Source organism: Arachis ipaensis, chromosome B6 (assembly GCF_059453495.1).
Source record: "Arachis ipaensis isolate K30076 ecotype BB chromosome B6, ASM5945349v1, whole genome shotgun sequence".
Taxonomy (NCBI): domain Eukaryota; kingdom Viridiplantae; phylum Streptophyta; class Magnoliopsida; order Fabales; family Fabaceae; genus Arachis; species Arachis ipaensis.
The window spans coordinates 145324780-145337406 of NC_142441.1; the positions used below are offsets into that span (position 1 = coordinate 145324780).

Here is a 12627-nt window from a genome sequence, read left to right on the forward strand (position 1 = left end):
ATGAAGAACTTGAAGAAGAGATATATATGCTCCAACCAGAAGGTTTTGAAGAACAAGGAAAAGAAAACTTGGTTTGCAGGTTAACTAAATCTCTGTACGGTCTAAAGCAGGCGCCAAGGTATTGGTACAAGAGATTTGATTCTTTCATTATTAGCCTTGGATACAACAGACTTAGTTCAGATCATTGTACTTATTACAAGAGGTCTAGTGATAATGATTTCATCATTCTGCTGTTGTATGTGGATGACATGTTGGTGGTAGGTCCCAACAAAGATCAAATCCAAGAATTGAAGGCACAGTTAGCTAGGAAGTTTGATATGAAAGACTTGGGACCAGCAAACAAGATTTTGGGGATGCAAATTCACCGAGACAAAAAAGATAGGAAGATTTGGCTATCGCAAAAGAATTATTTGAAGGAAATCTTGCAACGCTTCAATATGCAAGAATGTAAGCCAATTTCAACCCCACTTCCTATGAATTTCAAATTATCCTCAAGTATGTGCCCTAGTAGTGAAGCAAAGAGGATGGAAATGTCTCGAGTACCGTATGCATCAGCGGTGGGAAGCCTTATGTATGCCATGATCTGTACAAGGTCAGATATTGCTCAAGCAGTTGCGGTGGTAAGTCGATTTATGGCAGATCCGGGTAAAGAGCATTGAAATGTTGTTAAGAGGATCTTGGATACATCAAAGGGACCTCGAATGTTGCATTATGTTTTGGAGGATCGGAATTCATTGTCAATGGATATGTCGACTCAGATTTTACAGGTGATCTTGATAAACGAAAATCTACTACAGGATATGTGTTCATACTTGCAGGAGGAGCTGTGAGCTGGCTATCTAAATTACAAACTGTTGTAGCTTTATCTACTACAGAAGCTGAATATATGGCAGTTACACAAGCATGCAAGGAAGCTATTTGGATCCAAATATTGATAGAAGAACTTGGGCACAAACAACAGAAGATTTCTGTGTATTGTGACAGTTAGAGTGCCTTGCACATTGCAAGAAATCCTACCTTTCATTCAAGAACAAAACACATTGGAGTACAATATCACTTTATTCGAGAATTAGTAGAAGAAGGAAGTGTTGATATGCAGAAGATTCACACGAAAGATAACCTAGCAGATGTCATGACAAAACCAATCAACACAGAAAAGTTTGAATGGTGTAAATCCTCATACGGCCTATGGAATACATGAGTAACATGAATTTTAAAAATTTATCAAAATTAGTTTTAAGTGGGAGATTGTGAAAAAATAGTAAAGCTAATTTTAGAAAATATATAAATAAATAATAACTAAATAAAATGAAAGGTAATAAACAATCTTAGTTTATAACCTTAGAATTTTAATGGTTGAAAAAGAGAAGAATTATATAGCTCTAATTAACGGATGGTTCATATTGAAGAGACTCACCTATAAATTGAGTTTTTCTTTAATTCATTTCAATCAAGTCATCTAGATAGAATAACATAATATTTCTTTGAGTAGTTTTCTTCTATATATATAGAAAGAAGTGTGTTATCCTTTTGTCAAGAGAGAGTGTTATTGTAGTCTCCTTATGATAGAGAGAAGTTGTAATTTTCAAAAAAAGTTATTCAATTGTTTCCATATTTTATATAAATTTCTAATTTTTTATCTCTATATTTTGCTGTGTCATTTGTCTGGTACCTAACATTCATTAACCTAAATTAAAAAAATATATATATACGTATAGCATTTCTATTATAATATTGAGTCTAAACTTTCAGTTTAAAATGTTTGGTCTAACTTAAAATCCGTTAAGCAACAACAATAATAATAACAAATTTTTTTAGTAGGTGATGATCAGGTTATGCTTTTATAGTTTTATGAGAGCAAAATACGGTAAACCTTTAAAAATACCCAGCTCAGTATATGATACAAAAAATAATTTAAATTTTTTTTATAAATATTAAAGACAAAAAATTATAGCCTACTCAAAAAATAAATGATCAATAGTTTCTACCTCACTTATACATAAACAAATATGATTCAAACACCAATATATGATGAAATATGATCATAAAATAATAAAAAATAATATATAGGATGTTTCTTTAATCAGTTAAATTTAAATTTAATTTAAACATTAACTTAATTAAAAGAATAGAGAGATTTTTAGTGGTCTTAACAGCAAATAAGAGTGTTTGCTCTATTCTATTTATGTCTTGATATATTAGTAATATATGTCATTTTTATCAGAGTTTAATTTAATTTATTCATGAAAATTTTACATAATCATATAATTAAATTCATATATTTAGATAGTTTTTTAATAATTAATTGTTCTTATAAATAATTTTACATAAAAAAATACACAGAAATTAAATTTCAAAATTTATCTTTTTTTATTTCTTTCTAATATTATTAATGTAGTAATGTATCACAATACGAAAAAGAAAATTATTATTCTTCGATAAAATTTTCCAAAAATAGTTTATTTATTTATTTATTATTATTATTCTAGCAAACGAGGCAAGGGATGTAAACGACATGTCGTTCTGTATGACGTGGCATGAAAACCAGGAAAATTGGTCGTCGTAGACTACAAAACGCACTGTGTGGCACACAATAGCTAAAACTGCAAAAGCATAATAAAATCGCGTTCCGTTCCCTTCCTCACTGCGATTGTTCCAGAAACTCCAAGAAGAAGAAGAGCAGCAATGGCGTCTTCGTTCATTCAATCCTTCATTGATCCAAAGAAGAACTGGTTCGCCGCTCAGCACATGAAAGCCATCTCCAAGCGCCTCCGCAGATTCGGTTATTATTCCTTCCTCCCAAAACCCTAACCTCCGTTCTCTTTCTACCATTTCCTATTCCACTGATTCAGTGATTCGTAACAAAAGAAAAATATTAATATTCTCTGTTTTGGAAATGGAATTTGATTATTGTTATTAATTATGTTTTTTAGGTCTGCGGTACGACGATCTGTACGATCCGTATTACGATCTGGATGTGAAGGAGGCACTGAATCGGCTTCCGAAGGAGGTAGTCGACGCGCGCCACCAGCGCCTTAAGCGCGCTATGGACCTTTCCATGAAGCACGAGTACCTCCCTGAAGATCTTCAGGTTTTTTCTTTTCTTCTTTTTTTGACCAATCCTTTTAATTCTAATTCTAGCTACCCGTGTGTTTTATTTATTTATTTATTTATTGTTGTTGTTGTTTTTGTTGTTGAGATGGATGGGAATCTTTCAGTAATTCAGTATTAGGTTTTGATTTGTCTTTTAGATTGCCTCAGCGAAATGCTAAGTGTTACAGGGCCTGAGTTTTAGTTAACAACTACAAAAGGAAAACGCTTGAAAAGAACATGGATTTGGATGAATCGTTTCCTTCAGAATCTTCTTAACTGTGATGTTAGAATTGAGTTAGCCAGTTACCTTGTGAGTTTATATTTCTTGTTAATGTACGTAAACTATTTTGTACTAGAAGGGTTGGGAACATGGTTTTAAATTGTGGTTGTGCCGTTATGTAGAGGAGTGTGGAAAATGTGTACAAAATAGTTGCAATTACAGCTGCGATTCCGAGGCAGTGTGGGCACCACAGTAACAATATACAGATGCAATTGCAGTTGTGGATTGCCGTTTAAAACCAAGGTTGAGAAGTACGGTCAGTAAGTAGAACTTGCATGAAGGCTATACGGACCAGTAACATACTCCATATTAACAGAACACTTCAAATCCTAATGGGAAGCATCCATCCAAGTTCTGTATGATGTCTGATCAGTTGTCTTGTATGGAAGCAAACGACATTATGAACCGCAAATCAGTTTGTCTCTTAACAAACTTCAATTCTTCGAAAGGAATGACTTTGTATGATGTTCACCTATTGATGGGCAAGAAAATCAGCCACTAATGCAGTTAGCAATTAACAATTTAGGTTGCCTATGTTAAGCCCTTTGGGGTGACCCTTCCCCAATCTTGCATTAACGTGGAATGCTTGTAAACAGGCTGCCCTTTACTAATGTTTCTTGGAATATCAATTGAATTATGATATATTTGTATCTTGTGTGAGAGCATATTTGAATATAAAGTTGAGTCTTTAATGCTTTTGTGGTATGTGCATGGGTAAAAGAGTGTTTTGGTTGGATTATTGAGGTTAATTTTTAACACAAATTTTACCTTTTTGACAGGCAATGCAAACACCATTCAGGGGATACCTTCAGGAGATGCTTGCCCTTGTAAGTTTTATACTGATAATGTAAAATATAAGTGATTAACTACTATATGACTATGTGGTGTTTCATGCTGGTTGTTACATATAATATTCCTGGAATTTTTTTCTAATTTCCTTGGAAATCTTATTGTCAAATGCTTTGCATAGATTGTTAGATGCTAGAAGTATTGTTGGGCAGAGCTGCATCATTTATTGGAATATTGTAGCTTAATTGATGATTTATATATTTTCTATTGAAATATGGAGAAAAGAACCACTGATATTTCCCTTCTTTAGTCTTTTTGGTGTGTGCCTACTTGAAGAAATAGATAAATTGTTGATGTTTTGCCAATTCTGGCTCTTCCAGTTGTACTTAGTTGGCTCTAAAGGTTCGAGTGTTTTAGTGTTCCAGAATCCAGACTCAAATAGATTTGGGCAGAAGTAACACTAGCGCTACTCTTTTCTTTTCACCTAATATAATTCTGGTCTACACCCTAACACATTTTTCTATACCCATGACTAGAAGAGGAAAGAGAATAAGCGAATAACAGACTTCTGCTTTTTGGGGCTTAGGGATGGTCATTTGATTTGATTTTGTGCTGGCCACATTTTTCTTGGGGTACAATCTGAAGTTTATTATGTAACATTATAAAATCATTCGATTTCTAGATTCATGTTTTCTTGTAATTTGATGAATGTACTATAATAAGTTTTTGAACACACAAGGAATTTCTGCTAAGATTTGTGACTGCTGAAGCTGGCACTGCTTTTCTTTCAGGTGAAGAGGGAGAAAGCGGAGCGTGAATCCTTGGGAGGCTTGCCCCTATATCAACGCACCATTCCTTAAATGCATAAATGTTGTTGCATGAAGCTATTCTGAATGCCGCGGTACCTTGGTTGAAGTTTTATTTGTTGTTTTGGTAGAATATTTAATGCACATCTTCGCATAGCGCTATATGAACCTAATTTTTGAAATGGTATATGTATGCCTCAACCATTTTCTAATAATAGGCAACGACAAACCGGTTTGCCTTGAAAATTCATAGGCTTGTTTTTTGTTCTCTTTGTTCACGGTTGCTTTTATTTAATTCATGGGTACCACCAATCTCTATTGAGAATTTGAGATTAATCTGAAAGTATATCTAGCCTGTACACAATTCTAAGTTGTTGCCCGACTTCAGAAAATATAAACTTTTAAAATTTCAGAACACAACACTAGGGGTGGAGGTAGAATCAGATTAAAATTCAAATTAAAATTCTTCGTAGAGTAATTCATTAATTTTATTTGACTAGTATTTTTATATATAATATTATAATATCATGGTACCAACAAAGAATATAATAATATTTTATTTGGATTATTTATTTGATTAAGTTAAACTATAATTTAATTATCAAAATACTAATTAAATAATGTTTTAGCAATGATTTAAATTTTAAACACTTGCCACTGTGCGGTTTCATAGATTAATAAATACTCAGCGGGGGAAAATAAATCCCCTATTAAATGTTGTTAAATTAGTTGTGTTATATGATACTGAACGAGTCGTAATAAACTTCTTGGCGTGTAGTACCTCGACAATCTGATAGTATAGAATATGTTTAGTTATTTTGTTATTTAATTTTATGATTGGAGGCCACTCTGATAAAGATGTTTAAAACGTTTTTTTTTTTAAAATATTTTCATATTGTGTTTTAATTGGTTTTTGTATAATTTATTCGGTATTTTTCATCACATATTATTAAATTTTTCAAAAGATTTTCTTTCCAAAAATAATAAAAAATATTTAATTTAGACTAAAACAAAAAAGGTAATAGATTAACTATTAGATTTTTTTTAAAAGATTATTTACATAAAAAAATATATCACATTCATATATATATATATATATATATATATATATATATATATAAACAAGCTCTTAAAATTTTTATAAATAAAAAAATAATTAATTTTTATTCGTATAATATATAAAATAATTATTATATTATTATTATATTATAGATTAAAATTTACTAATTTAAATTTTGTTTTTATTTTTAATATAAACATTAGAAATAAATAAATTTTTTATAACAAGATGTAATGTAACAAAATATATATAATATTAATTAGTTTTTAAAAATTTTCGAAAATGTGATTTTTTTCTAATAAAATGTTATTAAAAAATTAACATTATAAAAATTAATTTCAACCAATATAATATAATAGGTTATTAAATATATTTAATACAAAACATATTGAATATAAATTTTTATTGAGTTTAAATTTTAAATAATTTTTAATTGAATTTCGAATATTTTTATTTTAAAGAGTTAGAATATTTTAACATCATTTTTTCGTATTTTTTTAATTGAGTCTTTGATTTTTTAAATTATAAACCTTATTTATAATTAAGAGTAATGTTTTAATACCACCAATTAGTCACACATATAAAAATACAAGAACAATTCTATTGTCATAATTATAATCTAACTTTATAAGCAATACAATACAATGAAACTATATATAAGTAATATAACTAAATTTTATCTACATTTATAGTCACATTTCACAAATAATATAATTAAATTATATTTATGTTTATAATTAAAATATGAATAAATACAAAAAATTATCAGAATACTTAATTTTTCTCGTTCATAATTTTTTATTATTTTTGTTGTGAAAAGTTTAATTATTTTAATAATTAATTATTTTTTAAAAAAGATAATTGAATAACACAAAAAAGTCTTATTAAGAGTAATTTATTTATATATGATTAAAAAATAATTGAATAATTATATATGGTAAAAAATTAATATTATTAAAAAATAAAAATAAAATTCATTTTAAAATTAAAAATAATGTTTATTTAAAAATAAAATTAAAAATCATATTTTTTTTCTTTTTTCCAAAATTTATCTACGAATAATTCTATAAATATTTTATGATGAATAAAAATATTAAACTCGTACTAAAATTTATTCTAATAAAATTTATTTTTATTCTACTAAACGTTGAATAAACTATTGAAAAGAATTTTGTTTTCTCTATTAGAGAAGAATGATAAACTTCCATACTTCTATTATGTTATGGCAATAATTTGGCCTGTTATTTTTTAATGTAAATAATAATAATAATAATAATAATAATAATAATAATAATAATAATAATAATAATAATAATAATAATAATAAACAAGTATATCACAGTAAAAAAGGAAGCACATCACCAAATAATTTATCATCCGAATTATATCTGAATCAAATTGATAATATGAGGGCTAACACTACAAAAATCGATAACAAGGTTAGGGACTTACAAAACCTTTCTTAAGATCATAGAAAAAAAACGTTTATATTTGTGTGATATATAAAACAATTATCATATTATTATTATTATTACATTATATATATATATATATATGAGCAAAAAAAGTCCAACTGTTTTAAAGTAAAATTTTCTTTTAATATTTGACTAAATGTTCTTCTATTTAGTACTTTTGTTTTGGCACTTCCTCTTAATATAATCATTATAATTTTTTAGTTATTATTGCTAGGGGTGTTTACAAATGGGAATATGGGTTATGACTGAAAATTCGATCCAATCCGCACTAAACTTGTTAGATCAAATTCGATATTCGCACTTTTTATATTTGGATCAGATATCAAATATATCCATAAAATAAAAAATATTAAAAAAAATTATTTTTATAAAAAAAAGTCAATAATTTTTTTTGTTTACTTTTGTAAACATATTTACTTCTATCTGATTAGAGTGTGGATCCGATTCGATCCAATCTGATCATCTTATAGATCAGATCATATCCTCAAAAGCAACCTCTACTTGCCATTTAGCCATTGCACTTTTAAGTATTATATTTGACAAATACTAATTATATAGTATACATAAATATCTAATTTAATTTAATTTTTATTTTTTCTATTTTTAAAATTAATTATATTTTAATTATATACTATTATTAATATAAATATAAATTTCACTAAAAATTTATTAATTTACTTGATCTATTTTATTGCTAGTATTGTGATTAAGGTTATTTGTTTTGATGTTAGTGTTAAAATCTACTGATATTATAGTTAGATGATAGGCTTTGTGAATTAATTATTTTTTTATTGTGTCAAAATAAGATACTATTATAGTATTAAAATTTTATAATTTTTTTTATATTAGTTATTTTTAGAAGTTGAGATTTGATTCTTCATAAAATGTTAGTGAAGATATGTATTTCAAATTTTAATTTTAAGTTTTTAACTATTTTATATTTTATATTTACGTGAGACCAATTTTATCGGTTCAACAAGTGATTTATCGATTGAACCAATAAACCAGTAAACCAATAGTTTGACCGGTTCGATCACTGGTTCGGTTCTAACAACTGTTTCAATCTAATTTCAAAAATTTCGATTTACTCAATTTAGTCTCCCAACTTAATAGTTATGACTCACATTTTCTAATCTTATTTTTGTCACTGTCTCACAAAATCGTTAACGACATGCTGAGATGGACTAACGACTGTTACATTATACATTCTAGCGACTGTTTGATGTGACAACTGAAATTCTTTTTACCTTATTTTTTTTCAACTAAACACTTAAAACCCTAATATGAGTCACGGATACTTAAGTTAAAAAATCAAACTAAGTAAATTAAAACTTTAAAAATCAGATTAAAACTCGAATATAACTTCAAAACAGAACTTTAACTTATGTAGTGATTAATTTAAATGTGAATCAAATAAATCAAAATTTAACATAATTTTTATCAATGTTTTCAAATTCAAAATTTCTATACCAAAATTAACTAGGATTTTTCTTTAAATTAAAAATTTAATAAAATAGTGACTTTAATTATCTTAACCAATGTCCTAATTAATTATTTTTATATCTTAAAAAACTGTATATGAGGAGAAAATAATTAATTTGTCTACTTTAATAAATAGTTATTTTACTAAAATGAAAGCAACTATTTTTTTTAGAATTTTTTAAGAACTAATTAATATTATATATATTTTGTTACACTACATTTAGTTATAAAAATTTTATTTATTTCTAATGCTTATATTAAAAATAAAAAAAAATTTAAATTAGTGAATCTTAATATATAATATAATAATAATAATATAGTAATTATTTTATATATTGTACGAATATAAATTAATTATTTTTTTATTTATAAAAATTTTAAGAGCTTGTTATATATATATATATTTGATGAATGTGATATATTTTTTTATGTAAATAATCTTTTAAAAAAAATCTAATAGTTAATTTATTACCTTTTTTAGTTTAGTCCAAATTAAATGTTTTTTATTATTTTTAGAAAGAAAATCTTTTGAGGAATTTAATAATATGTGATGAGGAATACCGAATAAATTATACAGAAACCAATTAAAACACAACATGAAAACATCTTTAAAAAAAGACGTTTTAGGCGTCTTTATCTGAGTGGCCTCCTTTATGATTAGTAAGATTTTAGATTAAATTATAAAATGTTTATCTTTTAATATTATGATATTTATCATAATGATAAATTTTTAAATTTAATCAAAGATTTTATATTAAATTGTAATTATCCTACCCATTTTCAACAAGTAAAATTGTCTTTTATCTTTTTCATCTTTCATAAAAAGAAATCTTACTATAAGAGTACTTTTATTGCTTCGTTAATTCTTGTCTTTTACTTTTCTTTTCTAATGCTTGATAAAAAATTTCGGTTGAGCATATTTTTCAATTTATATAAATGAAATGAAGTTTTAAAAATAAAAGGAAGTTTGTTTTAATGTCAAATGATCACTATAATTTCAATTACCACCAAAACCTAAATATTTTTGTTTCACTTAATTAAATTATTCAATTATCAATTTTTTAATAAACAATAAAGTTTTTATTCAATCTTGTGATTATTTAGACCTTACAATATTAGAATTTAATTTTGATATATTGTCAGTGTAAAGTAGTTTTATACGTACATTCAATTATGCAATATCACTAAAAATAACTACGTTTCACATTAATCGCGGTCATCCAAAAGAACGAATGTAATTGCACGACTGTTGAGGTGGCAAATAAAGTTCAGGTATGCAATAAATTAGTTTAACCTGTTGAGGTAGAGAATACATTGAATAAATATATATATATATATATATATATATATTGAATTTTGCTAAAAGTTTTTAAAATATCCTTAACTTCTATTTTGTTTTAATTTTATTCTAAAAGTTTTTGTTTTACATCAAATATACCTCTAACGACTAAGTGTGTGTTAATTTTTTAAAAGATTTAGAATCAACTCAACAATAATTTCACAAAAATAACTTTTAATACAAATAAATGAGACATAGTTATCATGCATTATTGTTAGATTAGTTCTAAATTTTTTAAAAATTTAGCTGTCAAGGACATATTTAATGTAAATTAAAAATTTTTAGAACAAAATTAAAATAAAATAAAATTTATAAATATTTTAAAAAACTTTTAATAAACTTTAGAGAGTAAAAAAATATAATTTTCCCTTATATTTTGTATATCTTTTTAAACAAAATATTGTTATATTCGCATGTGTCAATTGTAAATATCTGCTAGTATTTGCTCTATTAATTATTGGTGAAAACTGAAAACAGATCTGATTAGCTTTCAGTTCCATGGCCAACAAAATACAATAAAATACAATAGTGTATATTAATTAATTAGAGAAAAAAAATAAATAAGTCCTGATTTTTTAATTTAAAGACATAAATTTTTTTGATTAATTAAAAATACAAAAACGTCTATCATTTTTTAAGACATGAGACATCTAGATTCATCATCAGTCTAAAATATATGAAGACAAATAAATCCCTCAAAGAGATTTAGATGTTTCGAATTTTAAAAAGTAAGATATTTTTATATTTTCAATTAGTTAAAAACTTATTTATCTTTGAATTAAAATATCAAAAAAACCTGTTTGTCATTTTCTCTAATAAATATTCTGCAATTAACACATAAGCGAATATAACAAATTTATTTCATTTAAATAAAAATAATCTACGAGCTTAACATGTCTCTGTTTTTTATATGATATCATACAGTCACTGGACATAATAAAAATGTAATTTTACTGTAATATACATTTATAATACAAAATTTTGATATCCTAATTAATTTTAGGATTCATTATGATACAAATCTTTGTTCATAAAATTAGAGTAAAGTACTAATTCGGTCTCTGTCCATTTTTTAAAATGACAAGACGATCCTTAACCAAAAACACGTTCTATTACGGTCCTTGACCTTGTACTTCGTCTGCCAACTCGGTTCTTCTGTCAATTTTCCGGCGAAAACTCGACGGAAATTGCTGACGTGTCAGGTTAAAAAATGGACAGGGACCTAGTTGTCTCTAAATTTAAATTAGTTAGGAGTTTATTTGTCCGTATTATTCTTTAAACAATATTTTTTAATTATTTTTTTATTCATTATATTAATATTTTTTTTAATAAATAAGTACAAACTAATTAATAAATTATTCAAATTTAAAAATATCATTTATTATGAAACCAAATAAATAATTTTTAAATATATAAATAACAAACATTAAAATTCAGTTAATACATTAATAATAATAACCCTATGATATACTATTAGTATTATGATCTAGCTAATTTTTACAATAAAGTGAAAATTAATGAACACATTATTTAATATATAATAAATTTTTTTGACTAATAACAAATTTAATTTTTTATCCCTTTAAACTAAATTAATAATTCTATTTGATATCTTTACACTAAAATACACTATGAGTAGGCTACTAATACTAAATGAAATAAAACATAATAGAATTATTAATTTAGTTTAAATAGATAAAAAATTAAATTTGTTACTAGTAAAAAAAAGTTTACTATATATCAAATAATGTGTTCATTAGTTATAATACTAATAGTATATCATAGGGTTATTATTATTAATGTATTAACTGAATTTTAATATTTATTATTTATATATTTAAAAATTATATTTAAAAATTATTTATTTGGTTTCATAATAAATGATATTTTTAAATTTGAATAATTTATTAATTAGTTTGTACTTCTTTATTAAAAAAATATTAATATAATGAATAAAAATATAATTAAAAATATTGTTTAAAGAATAATAAGGACAAATAAACCCCTAACCAATTTAAATTTAGAGACAATTAGGTCCCTGTCCATTTTTTAACCTGATACGTCAGCAATTTTCGTTGAGTTTTCACCGGAAAAATGACATAAGGACCGGGTTGGCAGACAGAGTAAAAGGTCAGGGACCGTAATAGAATGTGTTTTTGGTTAAGAGTCGTCTTATTATTTTGGGAAATGGACAAAGATCGAATTGGTACTTTACTCATAAAATTATACTTTTTAACTATTTCCCAATAAAATTACCACAAAGCAAAGGGTTAAAAAAAATCTATTCAGCTATTAAAATATTC

At 25.5% G+C, this 12627-nt stretch overlaps 1 protein-coding gene across 1 annotated transcript; it reads left to right on the plus strand.

Annotated features, from left to right (window-relative positions):
• The first annotated feature begins 2583 nt into the window (after positions 1-2583).
• On the plus strand, positions 2584-5214 carry LOC107605114 (cytochrome b-c1 complex subunit 7-2, mitochondrial). Its single transcript, XM_016306865.3, has 4 exons — positions 2584-2782; positions 2934-3091; positions 4153-4200; positions 4954-5214. The coding sequence occupies exons 1-4, from the start codon at positions 2686-2688 to the stop codon at positions 5020-5022; spliced, it is 372 nt and encodes a 123-aa protein (XP_016162351.1). The 5' UTR covers positions 2584-2685; the 3' UTR covers positions 5023-5214.
• Positions 5215-12627: the final 7413 nt, after the last annotated feature.